The following is a 16496-nucleotide window of genomic DNA, read 5'->3' on the forward strand; positions in this document are numbered from 1 at the left end:
TTATGTAAATACATATGTAGTAACTCAACGGCATTACGAACTACCAGTATAAGTAGCCAACTTGGGCTATATTCTACTTAAAACAGTTACTGTATTGTCCTTGCTTCTTTAATGAAGTCTTACTTCTTAACTTCTATCATGGGTATCTATATCCTTGCCATTGGCGCCATTTTTCTTATTCTATATGCCACCTGCTATCCATACAAGCTCCCTAGAAATATCCCCAGAATTCCAATCTGGATCACACTTTATGACACCTTTTACGGTACCTCAAGAGTCAGCTTTTATAATAAATATGTACGCAGGCTAGCAGAAAAACACGGCGCGGTTATTATCTGGCATCTTGGCAAATGGAGTGTCCACATCACAAAGCCGGAGTATCTAATGCAGATGTTCTGCGACGACACTACGTTCGCGAAGGGTGGCTCATATGCGAGAGTCCCGTGGGGCCCTCTAGCCCAATTATTTGGGGAGAATATCATTGATACAACTGGCCAGGTGTGGAAGAAACAAAGAAAGATTCTGCAGCCAGCGATCAAAAGACAGTTTGACATTGCGTACATGAAGCAGACATCTTCAGAGTTACGGGCCAATTTGTGGCAACAGCACGAGGTGCAGGATAAAGGCTGCGTAATTGAGATCGACATTGACAATCATGTGCAGCATTGGGCACTCTCTATTTGTTCCAAATACTTTATGGGCATCAATTTAGAGAATGTACCTGATATTGCCAATCGACTGGCTCGGGTCCTAACAGACCAAAAGAAGGGCCTTATGGGGGGGATTACTATGGTCTTCCCTATCTTGCAACGGTTTCCTTGGTTATTTCCGTCAAATCGTCGAGCATTTCGCTTGGTCAAGGAATTTGAGGAAGTCGTTCTCGAAATTTCCAAGCTAAAAGCAGACGATACGTCCAGCGCCGATGGCAACTTAATAAGAAATCGCCTAAACGTTGCTCTGGAAGACGGAGCGATTTCAGATTTTCATTATCGCTCCAATATGAAGCAGTTACTTCTTGCTGGCTTCGAGGAAGTCGAATCAGTCCTTCTGTCCACCGTTATGTTATTAGCAAAGAACCCCCAGATTCAATCTGCATTACGCGCCGAAATGTCTTCTTCTGTGCCGGTCCAATACAGTTTCGAAGATTTGGACAAGCTTCCCCTTCTTCTAGCGGTTATTTTAGAGACTTTGCGTCTCCATCCGCCTTTTCCCTCGCTCACGAACCGCTACACAACCCGTCCAGTCCTTCTAGGGGGCAACATCAGCCTTCCCGCCGGTATATGGATTGGATGGAATGCATATGCAGTCCACACTGATACGCAGATCTGGGGATCGGATGCCCTTGAATTCCGTCCCAACAGATGGGGAAAAGACGTCTCGAGTATTTATGGCATGTTCCGGGTCCAGCAAGCGAAGGCAATGTTTATTCCTTTCTCGACACGTTCAAGGACCTGCCTGGGAGTCTCTTTTGCACTAATGCAGCTCAAGATTGTCCTATATGAGCTATTCAGCGAACTCGAATGGAGCATATGTAACGACAACATGACCACTCTACGCAAAGTAAGCAGAGCACAGCAGAGAAGAGAACAACGAGCTAAGCTAACAATCTATACCTAGGGTCCGTTAGTAAACCCAAGTCAGTGCAAATTCACCCTAAAGAGAACACGTCAATTAGTCCCATGATGACCAGACGCTTTCATAAATTTGGTAGCGCCAGGTTTCAGGGATTCCCCATATTGAGCCGCTTATCCCTTTGGTGAAGCCATTTAATGTCGATGATAGAGGCTTGTAGTCTATTAAAACAAGCTCGAGATCGAGCGTGAGATGTAGATATCGATACGTTTGTAAACAAACGTTAACAGAGCAAAAAGAGGCTGGAGCCTCGGGAGAAGATACATGTATTTTAGCACTGTGATATGTATGCTACATGTAACGTATCTACTGTATTGATTCGGCGACTGCTGGGCACCATGAATGACAGGGTTCGTGTGGCCCAGTGGAAGATGCATATTAACCGCCGCCTGATCCTTAGCGATGGATCCATGCATATTCAGCCGCATCAAGGCCATGCCATTACAAACATATGCGTAGTGTCCAACTGAAGCTGATCTGAAGCCGTTGGGCATCGCCCAGGCGAGACGACTTTATCGGTGTCTGGCCAGAGTTAGAGACAAATAAGAGGCACATGTCTTGCTGGTAGAAGAAATGTCTTCCGTGGAGAGCAAAGTCTATCGCCTGCGGGGTATTCCTGAGCACCTGGATCGACTTGGAGTAGCCCTTCTTCTCAGCAGATTTATCGCCAACGGTGATCAGGGAGACGTCAGTGTAGCCTCTCTGGCTCTCGGCTGTGAAAGATGGGTCAGTAAACGTACCAAGACCGCGACTCTATCCTTTAAGAGGCTTCCGGACGCTGTCAGCAGGGATCCGGACGCAGGTGAATGGCCACTGCGGGATCCTACTTGGGCTGCACCACTTCTCCTAGATGATACCTTTATCGGATTATCGCCTCTCAATGACGTCCCGGAACACGAACATCACTATGAGTACGTTAGTTTTGAAGCACAAAATGTAGCAATCTTTAACCCTGTTACACAAGGGTCCAACTGACACAAACATACGTATAGCTGCATCGTGATGTCCGGCCTTGCGAGTCACCCCATGGGCTCATGGCAGCCACATGGCAAGGACAAGTCGTTTATGTGGATTCGAGACGCCCTCCCCCAACTTATTCCAAAAGTTAGGTTTATTTTGTATGGATACGATACGAAGTTAGCTGGAAGCAAGTCGTTTCAAAAAGTGCTTGATATTGCACTGAGCCTCATCCAAACTCTTCATCAAGGAGGATGGGCCGATCCTGGTCCCAGAAAGCTCATTTTCTTCGCCCATAGCCTTGGAGGCATAGTTTTGAAGGAGGCTTTCCGAATGTTGGCCGATAGCGATGTAAGGGACGAATTAATCCTGAATCGTACTCGAGGAGCGATCTTCTTTGGAGTTCCAAGTCAAGGATTAGATGTCTCGGATCTACAGATCATGCTGCAGGGTCAGCCAAACAAAGATGCTCTCGTTAAAGAAATATCGAATGAATCGCCCTTCGTCAGGGTATTGGAGGAGCAATTCTCGGGCATCTCTCATCTTCAAAAGATGAAACTGCTCTGGGCGTACGAGACAGATATAACGCCAACAGTAATAGTATGTCTCCGCCATCTTTCATTCCTGTGAAGAAAACATCATGCTAAGTGCAGTTATAGCCAGTCGATGGAAAGTACAAGAGATGTGGACCTGGAACTGTTTTCGTCTCTCCGCTCTCTGCAACAAGTCAACGCTGCATCTCCGAACCGGGTTCGACCATACAAATCAACGCTAACCACTCGGATATGGTCAAGTTATCCCTAGGAAGCGAGGTTATTCATCGTATTGCCTGTAAGCTTCAAGGCATGCTCAAGGATGGTATTGAAGACGCTGATGAGGAAGCAAGCGAGCCATCCTATTGAAAACACGGCAGCCTTCAATATTGACAGCCAACTAACCCAGACCTTTGTGAATCATGTCGATCCTGCTGTGGACCCGGATTTCTGGGACATCCGCTGTAGGTATATACTCTTATTTTATATGTAGAGAATGCTAATCGAATCGATATTTTATAGCTATCACGCAGGCAATTCACGTCCCGGAAGCCGACAGCCGACTGGCGCAGATTGACGTAGCAGCTGGTCACTCCTTCGTATGGGCTTTTGAGAAATCATCTGTTGGCTTAACCAACTGGCTGCAGAATGATGAAAAACTGTTCTGGATATCGGGGAAGCCAGCGTCTGGCAAATCAACATTCATGAAGTACCTTCACAACAACCCGCTCACAGCGGATTACCTGCGTATATGGCGCCGCAGTGCTAATTTTGTCCACGCATCATTCTTCTTCCACCATCGCGGTACAGCGATCCAAAAGTCTCTTGAAGGTCTCCACCGCGGAATCTTGAGCCAGGTTCTCAAACAAGCCCCTCAGTCATTCCTGGCTATCCGATCGCATCTTACACAAACATACCAAGCTGCTGTTCATGCAAACAATCTTGGAAGCCTTTCTCATGACCTGGAAGCTTTGGTTGCATTCTTCAAAGTTACTCCAAATAATGAGACCTTGACGCAGCTTCATAAGGTGTTAAGTTGTGAGACCCCTCTGAAGGCCTTTCGTAGGATGGTTGTCCAACCCCTGCTATCCATCGGTGCCACAGACAGCGATGAAGACCTTCTGAACCAGGTCTATCCCCTTCGAGATACTCTGTTGGCAGTGCGCAATGAGAACATGACCGACAAGCCCAGTCGTCTTCCTGCCTTGGAAGATATTCTCTCTACAATCCAAAAACCGTGGACAAGGAACCAAGAGTTCATCCTTTTGGTCAAAAAATGGCTTGTGGCTATCGACATAAAATTGCAGTTATCAAACTTCAGAAACCATTTGATGGCCCGAAGGTCAGATAAATGGAATATTAAAAAAAAATAAAACAGTTGAGCTGGAGAAATTGATTAATCAGATTGAGAGGAGATTTTCGTGTCGAAAAGCGGAACGGAGTCGTATTGAAACGGTAAATTGGAATCTCGAGCATCTCAATCGAGCAATCAGTCTCGTTACTAATCAACAGCTGATTGACTTGGATCTTTGCATGTTTATCGATGCTTTAGACGAACATGACGGCCCGCCAGAATTCATCTGCCAACTCATTAAAAAAATTGCTTCAAATGAAAGTACCTGTAGCCGTACTAGACTGAAGATTCTTTTCTCAAGCCGACCTTGGCAGCCGTTTATTGACGCTTTCGGACACAGTCCCAGCATTCAAATTCATGACTATACTAAAAATGACACTCGAGAGCTTTGTTTACATACAATACATCCCGAAATTCCAGGTTATGAAGAGATATTACAGTTGGTCGAAGAGATTGTCAACCAGGCGAGAGGCGTCTTCCTATGGGTTAAACTTGTGCTAAACGATCTCTTGGACAACGCTGCTAGATTGACCACTTCCGGCATCGCTTTTGAGGATCTTCATGCAGCGCTCGTGGATATCCTTAAGTCGCTGCCCACAGACCTAGAGCAGTACTACAAGACTATTATTGAAAGGATACCACATTCATACCGCTGGGAGGCCTTTTGCTTGCTTGAGGTAGTCAGCAAGTCAGCAAAGCCAATTCATCTCAAGGAGATGTTCAAAATCTTGTTATGCACCAATATTCAAGATGTCAATGATATATACCCGCGAATGTTAGAGATGGACCAGAGTGGCGCGAGCGTCTATACTAAAGAGCACTTGAGAACGCACTCGGGTGGCTTGGTCGAAACTACTGATATTGACGAGCTTCAGCTGCTGCATCAAACTCTGGCTGAGTTTATACAATTTCCCGAATTCAAATGCATTATACTTGGAGAACGATATCGCATTGTAAAGGAAAATGGTTATACAATTCTTTCAAAATATGAAGCTGTACGGGGGGCATCCTGCTCTGATGACGGCATCAACATACCAGTGTCTGAGATGTTCTCATATTATGCACGGGAAGCAGAGTCAACAACAGGGAACAGCACATATTTCTCCTTCACAGGCGTCAAATGGACAGGAACGCTGGTAAACAAGGCTTTTCCAGAGTATATGACGAACGTGCGCTACACGACACTGGAAATGGCGCTGGCCTGCGAGCTCAAGTTGCATCTACAAGACACCCTGAAGCATGATAAGGAGACGAGAACAGCGCTGATATTTCTCATTCTCTTGCATATGATTGAGCGGGGGATATTCGATACAGACAGCGCAATGGAATTTCTTCAAGATATGGTATCTCAAGGGCTGCAAATCCGCGCAAGTCACTTTGGATTACTCATGTTGATGGATCGGATACAACATATTGATCTATGGACCACCCCGACCACTCCGACCATTATGGCTATAGACCTCTTCCAGAGGGTCATGGCTGTCTTCTTTGAGCCAGGGGCCAATATTGAAGTCAGCATGAATACTACCGGTTTGGGTATTACCAGCAATCATTTTCACCAAGCGATGCTGTCCCACGGGCAAGGGGCTACTATCCAGGCGCTTCACATATCTACTCACCTTCGACTTGCAGAGTATCTCTTGGACAAAGGCGCCGACCCTAATGGACTTACTTCGAATAATCTGACGCCGCTTGACTGCTGGGTGAAGAGCACCCAAAGGTTCGACGTCCGCCGCCACCTTTACCCAGGCACTTCCGTCTTGATTCAACGCGGAGGGCGTCTCAACATTTGCACTAGAGAGGAGTGGAGAAGGGCATTGTATCACAGGTACTTCCCTTCCCGACATACCATTTCCAGGCTGGCTTGAGGGGGCACCAGGCGCGAATGTTGATGAGAGCCAAGCAGTCATTCCAACACTGCTGGATCTCGATGAACATCTAGAAATCACCCCGACATCGCTGGATACTGTTGTTAATACTCAACCTACCAAGCTGAGACAGTCCAAAGTTAGGAACTGGCTGAAAAGCTGTTTGGGGTCATGGAAGAAGAAATGATTAATGAATGGTGATCACCTGCGCCACGCTATAATACCGTATGAGGAAGAGGGAATGTGAAGTAAGTAGTACAAGACCAAACCTTCTCCCACGAGATTAGGTTAAACAGAGAACTAAGTAAGCATGGCAGACACACAGCAGATGGAATAAAACAGTCCAAATAAAAAAGTCATAGAAATTCAGCAAAAAAAATGATAACCACCTTGAACTCTCAACCAGGTGCTTGTATAGGAAAAGCCCAATGCGGGGGTCGAACCCGCAACCTTGAGATATGGAGATATCGCGACATTAGATCGTGTGCCTCTTAAGAGTCTCACGCTCTACCGATTGAGCTAACCGGGCCGGCGGAACACCGGTTGAGCTCAAAGGCGGCTTGTTGGAACAGCGATGGCATATTGACCTTGATGAATCAATTGCACAAAATGTTGGAAGAAACGCCACGATCAACCCTGACGCTAGTGATACAGACTCATCGACAGAATATTTTCTTCGACATGACTCTTGACATGTTGAATGCTCAACTTTGCAGATTCGGTCACTCCAACTGATATCACGACATGGGCGCACGCTGAACCGCAGTCAAGGATTAATTTTCTGGAAAATGCTGATGTGGGATTGTGCGCTTGGTCTGCTGGTGGTTCTGTAGCAACTCCAACTGGCTATTAAATAGAGATATATATATCAATTAGTATTTCAGGACTTAGCATTATACATTAAGCCTCTTGGCTCTTCTTGATTAAATTGTGCCAATATACCCCCCTCACTTAAACAGCACCTCTCCGCCTTCCATTGTCCCACCAGCCTTGTAATTCCCAATGATGCCGCTCTTCACCATATCCTGTGCCAGTCTCGTCAACACTCCATCGCAACCTTTGGCCACCATGATGCCCAACCCCAAAGGCAGCATCTGTGTATGATTCGTAATGGTACTGTTCGCCTCAAACTCCCCCACTGGAATCGCAAAGTCTGGAACTTCTGCAAACGGTGCTATACGAGACAGGGAGAATATGGGGTTCACCTTGGGTGGGCTCAGGTAGACGTTACGCGGCACGGGATCGGCGAGAACTGTCGCGTAGATGATAATCGCTGAGGAGCAAGTGTCGCTGTCTGTCATCAGCAACTCTGACTGCGGCCAGTCCCGGAACATGGTTCTGTTGGTCTCGGCGGCGACAAGTTCCGAGTCTGGTGTCTGGTCGGCAAAGTCCCATCGGTTGGTGTTGGCCGGATCGACAGCGGGAAGAGCACCGTCGTGTTTTGCTGTGTGAATGTGTTAATCGACTATTTTCTATTAGGGAGGAGCATAAACCCGGTTTCTTGACTTACCGCTATAATCGGCATAAAATGGTTCTCGAACCAGCCGTACAACATCTTTCTCTATCTTGATGGCGTACACACGATCAAGGACTTCGTTTATACTAGCATTCTGGGCAGCCTTGGGTCTCGTTTTGGTCCATTCATCTGCAATCTCAGTCACATGGAGCTCTGAGCCAGTCAACTCAACAATCTTGCTTCTAATGTCCACAAGAGTCTGCGTTAGGTCGTCAAGCGGTGTGGGATCAGCTGGATCCGGCCAACCGCCAATGTTGTAAATCTTCTTCGGCCACTTTATCGCCGTTTCACCGGCGTAGGAGGTATATTTGCTCTGATACAACGCCGCCTGAGCCGCATCCCAGAGCGTGGGATCTCTAGTGAGAAAGCCAATGGTGTCCATCGTTGGAGATAGGGGCATGCAACCGTCCGCCGACACGCTTCCCCAGCTTGGTCGGTTGCCAAAGACTCCGCCCTCGGCTGCAGGACCGCGGATACTTCCACCAGTGTCTGTTCCAACGGCCAAGTCAAGCCAATCGTATGCAGCGATGGATGCGCCACCGCCTGTCGAGCTGCCTCCAGCATCATTATAACCATCTCCTCGGGGGTTGAACGGTGCATGGTAGTCGATCCAATCCGCTGTGGCAGTGCCACCCTGCGCAAATTGCGCCGGAATCTGTTGGCCGACGATGACAGCACCGGCATCGATGAGGTTTTGGACTGCAGGAGCTGTCTTCTCAGCCTCCGGGTAGAAGTGGTACCATGCCCGGTTGCCGTTGGACTTTTTTACGCCGTTGAGGTCGAAGAGATCCTTCACTCCAATACGAACCCCAGCTAATGGCTTTTCTTTGGTTCGTGTGAAATATAGTCTCGATGATACACCGATGCTCATCGTGGCGGAGGAGCTAATCTTGGCCGAGAGCGTCTCGAAAGTTCCGTCCGGCTTCTGCAGAAGCGACTCCGCGAAAGCACCAACAAAATCATCGTACAAACGGTAAGCTCTGTATGCCGAGCCCGCCGAGTCGACAAAGTAAGGCCCAGAGGGCAAGTCGGAGACATCTAGCGGAGCTACAACTGCGTTTGTGCCGAGTAGGTTTTGCGTGCTGCTACTTTTCTGACCAGCAAGAAATACAACCTGCGCAAAACCGGCCTGGAAGACGTCGTCAATGTTCGTCCAATTCGTCAAGACCGCGTTTAGGTCCGAGGGATTGGTGGCTGTGGCCACTACTGTGATTGGAGTGAACCCGAAAGCGGTTGGTGTATCACTGATTGCATTGAGTGAGGATCGAGGAATATTTCCGGCTCGGTGGGGGTTAATGAAGTAGCTGAGTTCGCCAAGTTTCACAGTCGCTCCGGTGGGTGTGATCTGGCCAGCTGTCGTTGTGGCCAGCGTCAGTAAGGCCACCAGGCGCGAGAGCCTGAATCCAGCCATCCTGTCTTCTTACGACACTGATAGAGTCCCAGACACCAGTCGCGAGAGTCCATGCCGGCTCTTTTATAAATTTGCTTACGGCCAGGGCTCTGGCAATTTCTTTTAAAAATTTCTATCATCATCGTGGAGACCACAGTCTCGTTGGTAAGGCTCGGTGGAAGTGTTCGCCATCAACCTCCAGGGCAATTCGGCCTGATTTTGTCTGACTCTGTTTATTTCTCTACGAAAAACATGCCCGACGGCGAATACGATTAACCCGCCCGATCCTGGCAGAAATATTCTCTCCTTTAAGCTTAGATGTAAGATTTTTTGCTTCTTCGAAAACGCCCAGGCCAAGGACAAATAATACCCCCTAGCATCGTGAAGGCAGCAACCCGTCGGTCAGAGTCTTGGCCTTAGAACAACTCACCGACACAATCTTTTCCTACCAATTATCTTGAGTCTAGGCCTCTCATAATAATGCCGTATCCCGCAACAAGGAATAGTGTCGTGAAATAGCGTGGTCTACTCATTACAGGTGGATTGGCTCATGGAGCGGCTGGCCGAAGATGCAATCCCGAAGGTGAAATTGGCGTCTTGTGTTGGCGCGGTGGATATTGAGGCAGCGCAAAGTCTTCTGCAGTATCCCGTATACAAGGCTCTATCAGAGTAAGGTGAGATCCATGGATCTCTTGCATAATTGGCACACCCGAGAGCATCGATTTGAAAGAGGATGTTGGCGAGAAAAAAAGACAGCGGCCAGTGGTTGCCGCTCCCAGCCGGCCTTGGGCAGCCAGCATTACTCACATTTTGCCAAAAGATCCCAAGAAGGATGCAAGGTTGGCTTTGTTGTTGGGTGCCTTTTGGTAGAGCGGGGAAACCCCTTGAACGTCTTGAAGAAATCCTTTGTAAGATGATGTTGGTTCCGACACTGTCACCAAATGGAACCGCCACCAAAATCTCCATCACCATGTCGCACCACCAGGCTCACGAGGAGGCGATGCGACAGGCACGAGAGACGCAGTTTCGACTTCAACAAGAAGCGCGACGCATCGCCACACCACGCTTCGGTCCCGCTGTCAGCGGCGTGCTCTGGCGAAAAAGCCGCCCTGAAGGAATTGCAGATGAAAGCCCACAAACGCCAATCCTCAGCATCATCGAGTTCTCCCTCAAGCCCGGTGTCGACCTTGGTGATGGTTCCAGACCGCCTCGGAAGCTCTTGGACGCCACGTTGCGCTACATCAGCTCGATCCCGGGCTGTTGTAGTATTGAATGGGGGTTGAGGCTAGATGCAGAAGTAGAGGCTGGTTTCTTCTGTTTAATTTACTGGGACAGCGTCGTCGCCTGGCACAAGTTTCAGCATTCTCTGGGCTTCACTCCCCTAGTAGCGCTACTTGCGTCGGACGTTTCCAACCGCTGTGCCAAATTTGCAGGAAGAATATCGAGCGCTTTGGGACTCGGCGAAGCAGTGAGAGCCACCACAATAATAATTGATGTTGTATCAGTCACTTTCAGCACCCAGGACGTGTCGTCGCAGGAACGTGGTTCAACTATTGAAGAGAGATGGAACGCTCTCGTCGCTTCACTGACAGATGGCGATGGTGGCAATGGCCTTTTACACTCCCATGCCGTGTGGCTTGAGAAGAATGCATCGACATTCGCCGATCCATCTCCAGCTGAGGCTGCTGCTGCGAATGTCTCGGCCACTTTTACTGCATTTCTTGTTTGGGATGGAATCAACTACGATAGTCATCGTGCTGAGCATCTTTGTGACAGCCTACAACCTTCACTGCAATCCCCTCACAGAAACGAGCCACCTACCACCTCGAGAAAATTGGTCCAGCTCATCAACCAAGTCCAACCACAAGAAGCCCATAATCCACCACAACAACCAACCTCATCGCTCACCAGCCTAGCCTCTATTCTTCAAAGTGATTTCCCACGCCAATGTAGTGCCGACCTCTTCAACCTCAGAGAACATGCCCGCCGGGTCCTCGACCGCAGCATCAGCGACACAAGGGCAAGGACTCGGCTGTTCCCACTCCCGCAGGGCTATTTTACATCTCAAGGCGAGCTTCACGAGGGCAGTATGTCTGTGATTTCCGAATGGCGGAATAGACAGACATCTTGGGGCCATTACCTCGTGGACATTGTGTGGATGCAACTGAAGCGCCATTCGGTCCGGGTCCACGGCCCTCGTATATACAATCAGATTAAGGACGATGCAGGGGCGCTGCCAGGTTTTGTTGAGGCCTTTTGGGCTCGTGATGTCGAGGATGACACTAAATTTGCCGTACTAATAGGTCAGAAAACGTGCAACCAGTTACAGTGAATACGTTTTTATTACGTTTAGCTGACTTATTCCATGAGTACATTCAGTCTGGGGTAGCGAACATGCGCAAAGAGCTGTTTTACACGACTGTCGTCGGATACTGGACGGCCTTGCAGCATCGTCCTCCCACATGTCATCACCATTAACATATCAAACTTTTCCAATAGCCCGAGGTCACGAGGGTTCAACAGGGCTCGATCGCGTAGAGTATCTCGAGTTATCATGGTTCTATCTTCCGCCAGGCGCGCTTGAGCGTCAACTCTTCGAGTATGCCTACAGCGTCTTTACCCGGTGTGTTACTTTCCCCTTGCCTTTTTATGCTCTCGCAGCGGTTCAAACTAACAGGCACCTTTTGTGTAGCATGACGGTGCCTTCGCAACAAGGAGGAATCCCCACCGCGTTCCGAGTGAGTAGCAATTTGGGGGGCTGGCAACCTGCCGAAGCCACTGAGACTTCCGACTCTCAGACTTTTACCGCGGCGCTGACTTGGATGAGCCCTGCTGCAAGACAAGAGTGGTATAAGGAGCTACTCGGGGCCTCGCTCTGGTCATATGAGCTGTTTGGCCACAAACTCGATGCCCTAAAGATTCTGGCCACGGGAGGGGTTTCGGGGCGGTTCCTAGCCATGCAGAGGTCTTGACACAGTTCTACGTGGACATTATCTCATGCTATCCAGCCCAAGTATCCCAAGCTGCATAAGTATGTGCATGACTCGTCAAGTCAAATCATATGGACTCTCCGACTACCCGGTTGCTCTTCCCGCTTGATCGCCGACTAAATGGATCCAAGCTTCGCTTCCCTTTTCAGGTCTCTTAGTCTCCACAAACGAAGGCATCAGCAGAGAGGTATAGCCTACAGACGCGAGTAGGCCTGACCCCTCTCTCTCTCTCTCTCTCCTTGGCAGAGTGAATGATGCGGCAGAGATTCATGCACCGAGCCGAACAATACGCACCGATAACCATGAGGGGAATCCCGCTCGGCCAGTTGCAACGCGCCATGGATGAGAGCCTATGCGTGCCAAGATCATTCCGAGATTAGATGGCTGAATGGATGACGAAAGATCAGTCACCTGAGGCTGATGTGTTGTTTGACAAACAACTGCTGCAGGGAGGATATTGGAGTCACAACATGCCCCTATCTTCCAGCCCGAACATTTCATGTGCCGCCCAAAGGATCGACTGACCAATCCCGGAATCTAGCTCCGCGATGCCGGCGAGGATCAAAAGTTCGCTGTCCAAAAGTAGTAACCACTACTAATGCAGGCATGGGCTGTGATCCTGGCGTGATAGACCACAGCCCCTCACTCAGCCGCCTGAGGAACCGGAATATGGCGTTTTGAACTGGATGCAGTCGTCCGTAACTGGACATACGTACGTAGTCACGGCTCACCACCAAGGGAAATCCTGGACGATTACACCAACAGAACTTGCAAAACAGAGGGGAATTGCTTTTTGTGTTACCAGTGACTTCACGTGATGGAGACATGTTTGTGTAACCTCAAGTGTGAGACCGGTACATGTATTTATTAGGCAGTATCTCAGCACCTTGGGTATTGTTTACCTCTTTCTCTTTCTCTCTATCTGCTCTGTGAATGTATCAAAGTCTACCTTATCCAATACAATCTCAGCTTCCGATACGTGCTCATCACTGTTACAGTGTCAACTGCTTACACTTGCTTTACTTTACTTTACTTATACCCTTTTTTTTTATTTCACCTCATCCTTCTTCAAAGACATCTTCAAAAATGGCTTGGGGAAAACCTAACGCTCACTGGATCAGGTCCCGAGAGGTTGAAACTCTCCCGGACAGCGGATGCAACTTGTGCTTTGCCACTGAGAAGTTACTCGCCGGGAGCGATGCAACCTTCATCTTGCAACATCATTCTCCCGACTTCAAGTGCGAGTGCCAGCATTACCCGGCACTTATACGTGTCACCCAACATGATCTGGCCGTGACTTGTGAGACTCACAAGGCCATGATGGAACACATTCTCAAATTGTACAATGAATTCTTGGACAAGATGCTTGCCTCTCGCATCTACAAGCGTACGTATCCGGCCTATGGCGTGGAACTGTGTCGATCCCGAGAGGGCGTGCCGACAATCACGATTCTTGACCACAAGTGCCGCAGCAGAAAGTCCTACGAGTTCATTCTGCGAAAGCCCCCAAACTCCAATGCATCGTCCCAAGAAACAACGATCGACGTCTCCTGGATAGACCTCAGTCGCGCCACTAAGTGGAAGGACAATTGCATCGATCGGATGGGAATCCAATGCCGAGAATCGGACAGGTCTGTAGTGATAGCCCCTGACTGGCTCATCGATACCCAAGAAAACTGCCTCGTGCGTGGCGACAGGTCAATGAGATTCGTCGCCTTGAGCTACCGATGGGGAACATCCGTCTGGTCTCGAGTAGGCCTCGATAGGATCAATGAGATGCAAATACCGGGCGGTCTCTCTGACAGCTTCATCACCAAGCTGCCCATCATCAGAGATGCCATATACGTTGTTCAAAACATCAGGGAGCGCTACCTATGGGTCGACGCAGTGTGTATCATACACGAAGACAGGGCCCATCTGTCAAACCAGGTTCAAAACATGGGGGCAATCTACGCATCCGCCAAATTTACCATCATCTCCACCGACGGCGATGCCATGAGTGGTCTGCCCGGTCTCCAAAACTGCTCTTCGCCTCGAAAGCTCGAGGGCATCTTCCCATGGACAGAGAATCGAGAGGTTTTCGTCAGAGATCTCCCCTCCGTCAGCCACATATTCGTGCCTGAATACTTCAAAAGGGGCTGGACTTTCCAAGAGTACATTCTTTCTCATCGCCGCCTCATCTTTGCGAATCAACAGATTCACTGGACCTGCCACTGCGGAACATGGCATGAAGATCTCCCAAACCTACGCTCTCCGATGGATGAGGCCAATGAAACTGTCCTGCAGTCCTCGAAAATCTTGAGACGCCGCCCCGATCTCAATGTGCTAGGCAATCTGCTCCGCTCGTACAACAATCTCGGGATGACCTACCCCGAAGATGCCTTGCCAGCGATAGCAGGCATCCTGAAACTCATCAGTCCCTCCTTCGAAGGCGGCTTCCTCTTCGGAATGCCCGTCCTGTGCTTCGAAGCAGCGCTGCTCTGGGGCACCAGATTCTGGTACTACAACATGGCCGGCGCAAAATACAGAGGGCTCACGAGACGAGAACATTCCAACAGGACTCGTGGTCTTCTTCCCAACGCCGAGTTGCCCTCGTGGTCTTGGATCGGATGGAAGAGCGACTATCTGAGCCTCTTGAGGGATGAAGAAGATTACCAGGTGGTGACTTATCCGAACCAGCCCCAGGAAGCCTCTTCGAGATACGAGAAATGGTTCACGTTCCCAACCGTCCACTGGTTCTGCCAGGACACTCCAACATCCACCGACAGATACCGCATCAAGTCTTCCTGGTTCACGCCCTACATAGAGCCCTGCATCGAAGAATTCATCCCCGGCGGCTGGACAAGGGAAGAGTATCCCGGCGCCAACGGCCCAGACATCGAAAACACGCCCAGCGTCCCCTTTGGCATCGCTGGCACGTACGTCTACAGCCACCTCGAATTCCCAAACCGCCTGTTCTGGCGCCCCTTCCCGGTACATGCCAAGCGCGGTGCGAGGCAGATGCGGCAATGCAGATTCCTCTCCTGCACCACGAAGCGCGCCTATTTCACGTGCTTGCGAAAGACTGGCTGCACAATGGTAGCCGGCGCCATGGACTATCATCTCGAGCTATTAGACTATGACGACCAGGTCTGCGGCTGGGTCCAGCTCCCAACTGCCGATACACCACTGCCCAGTCTCTCGAGAGCGGCCAGCCCTGATATGGAAGCTGAGGCTTGTAGCCCTGATATGGAAGCTGAGGCTTGTAGCCCTGATATGGAAGATGAGGCCAGCCCGGATATAAAAGATGAGCCTGAAACTCCCCCAGACATACAAGACGATCCAGAAACTCTCCCAGACGTAAAAGATGAGCCTGAAACTCCCCCAAATATTCTTCCGTCTCCTCCCGACAGCCCTTCGGGGCAACTCTACGAACTCGTCGAGCTCGTCGTCGTCTGCCGGCGGTTATACTCCGAGAGCATCGATCGTAGACGTGGTCTGTGGCTCAACAGACGCGCCTACAAGCCTTTTTACGGCGTCCTCTGTATCGAGTGGGTGAACGGTGTAGCGTATCGCAAAGGTTACGGCTATGTGACGCAGGAAGCTTGGGATGCACACGATGTTGACACTGTAAACTTGGTATTAGGATAGGCGTTAGGACGCAGCGATGGCGATGACAATGGCAATGGCAATGGATTCCATCTACACGTACTTGGTTAGACATACGATTCTTGTTCTGTGATTTTACCGTCCATACATCAATGTACTTGGATCCAAGCGATTCCGTTGATAATACACCGCTGACTACAAGAATTCTACAGAGCATCGTGACAAGACTCAAGCATCTATGCAGTAAGAGACCGAAATGATACTGATACGCCAACTGAATTTGCAATGTCCGATATGCCCATACCTACTACAGACACGCCTCCCACTCTCAGTTCATTTTCAGAGCAAGAAGCACATCCAAATAGGCACCTTAGTTAACATACAAAATTGAGCCAAAACAAATCCCTCTTTTTTTTTCAGTTTAGTTTCCTTGCTACAAGCACCATAAGGAAAAATGCATGTATCTGTTTGCAACCCTAGCATGATGGGGATTCTTTTTTTTTTTCGTCTGCATAAAAAGCAGTTGTGCCTTGATGGGGGAGATTTGACAGTAAAGAAAGAAACAATTTTAGAGAGAGGGGGGACTGCATTCTAAGAATAATGGTTCTTCCAAAGGTCAGAATATGCAGAGGCTAAAACAGAATGCTCGGTGTGCCAGTGACAAATTG

At 49.2% G+C, this 16496-nt stretch overlaps 5 protein-coding genes and 1 non-coding gene across 6 annotated transcripts; 4 read left to right on the forward strand and 2 right to left on the reverse strand.

The window, feature by feature from the left end:
* Positions 1-138: 138 nt before the first annotated feature.
* M431DRAFT_625 (hypothetical protein) lies at positions 139-1683 on the forward strand (the record flags this gene model as incomplete). Its single annotated transcript, XM_024921615.1, has 2 exons — positions 139-1560; positions 1618-1683. The coding sequence occupies 2 exons, from the start codon at positions 139-141 to the stop codon at positions 1681-1683; spliced, it is 1488 nt and encodes a 495-aa protein (XP_024780271.1).
* A 522-nt stretch (positions 1684-2205) lies between these two features.
* On the forward strand, positions 2206-6344 carry M431DRAFT_477059 (hypothetical protein; the record flags this gene model as incomplete). The annotated part of the gene is made up of 6 exons (XM_024915532.1): positions 2206-2543; positions 2625-3189; positions 3249-3420; positions 3503-3586; positions 3645-4464; positions 4616-6344. The coding sequence occupies 6 exons, from the start codon at positions 2206-2208 to the stop codon at positions 6342-6344; spliced, it is 3708 nt and encodes a 1235-aa protein (XP_024780272.1).
* Positions 6345-6766: 422 nt separating this feature from the next.
* M431DRAFT_t17 lies at positions 6767-6873 on the reverse strand. Its single transcript has one exon. It is a non-coding gene; the product is annotated as a tRNA-Lys (tRNA).
* Positions 6874-7291: 418 nt separating this feature from the next.
* On the reverse strand, positions 7292-9271 carry M431DRAFT_477060 (hypothetical protein; the record flags this gene model as incomplete). The annotated part of the gene is made up of 2 exons (XM_024915533.1): positions 7292-7788; positions 7855-9271. 2 exons carry the CDS (start codon positions 9269-9271, stop codon positions 7292-7294), a joined length of 1914 nt encoding a protein of 637 aa, XP_024780273.1.
* A 949-nt stretch (positions 9272-10220) lies between these two features.
* M431DRAFT_628 (hypothetical protein) lies at positions 10221-12222 on the forward strand (the record flags this gene model as incomplete). Its single annotated transcript, XM_024921620.1, has 3 exons — positions 10221-11553; positions 11630-11873; positions 11943-12222. The coding sequence occupies 3 exons, from the start codon at positions 10221-10223 to the stop codon at positions 12220-12222; spliced, it is 1857 nt and encodes a 618-aa protein (XP_024780274.1).
* Positions 12223-13173: 951 nt separating this feature from the next.
* M431DRAFT_502732 (hypothetical protein) lies at positions 13174-15967 on the forward strand. Its single transcript, XM_024918203.1, has one exon. It carries the CDS (start codon positions 13327-13329, stop codon positions 15868-15870), a length of 2544 nt encoding a protein of 847 aa, XP_024780275.1. The 5' UTR covers positions 13174-13326; the 3' UTR covers positions 15871-15967.
* The last annotated feature ends 529 nt before the right edge of the window (positions 15968-16496 follow it).

This window comes from Trichoderma harzianum, assembly GCF_003025095.1.
Source record: "Trichoderma harzianum CBS 226.95 unplaced genomic scaffold M431scaffold_1, whole genome shotgun sequence".
In the NCBI taxonomy this organism is placed as follows: Eukaryota; Fungi; Ascomycota; class Sordariomycetes; order Hypocreales; family Hypocreaceae; genus Trichoderma; species Trichoderma harzianum.

Coding starts and splice junctions, on each gene's coding strand:
- M431DRAFT_502732 (XM_024918203.1), top strand. CDS start 13,327: ATGGCTTGGGGAAAACCTAACGCTCACTGGATCAGGTCCCGAGAGGTT.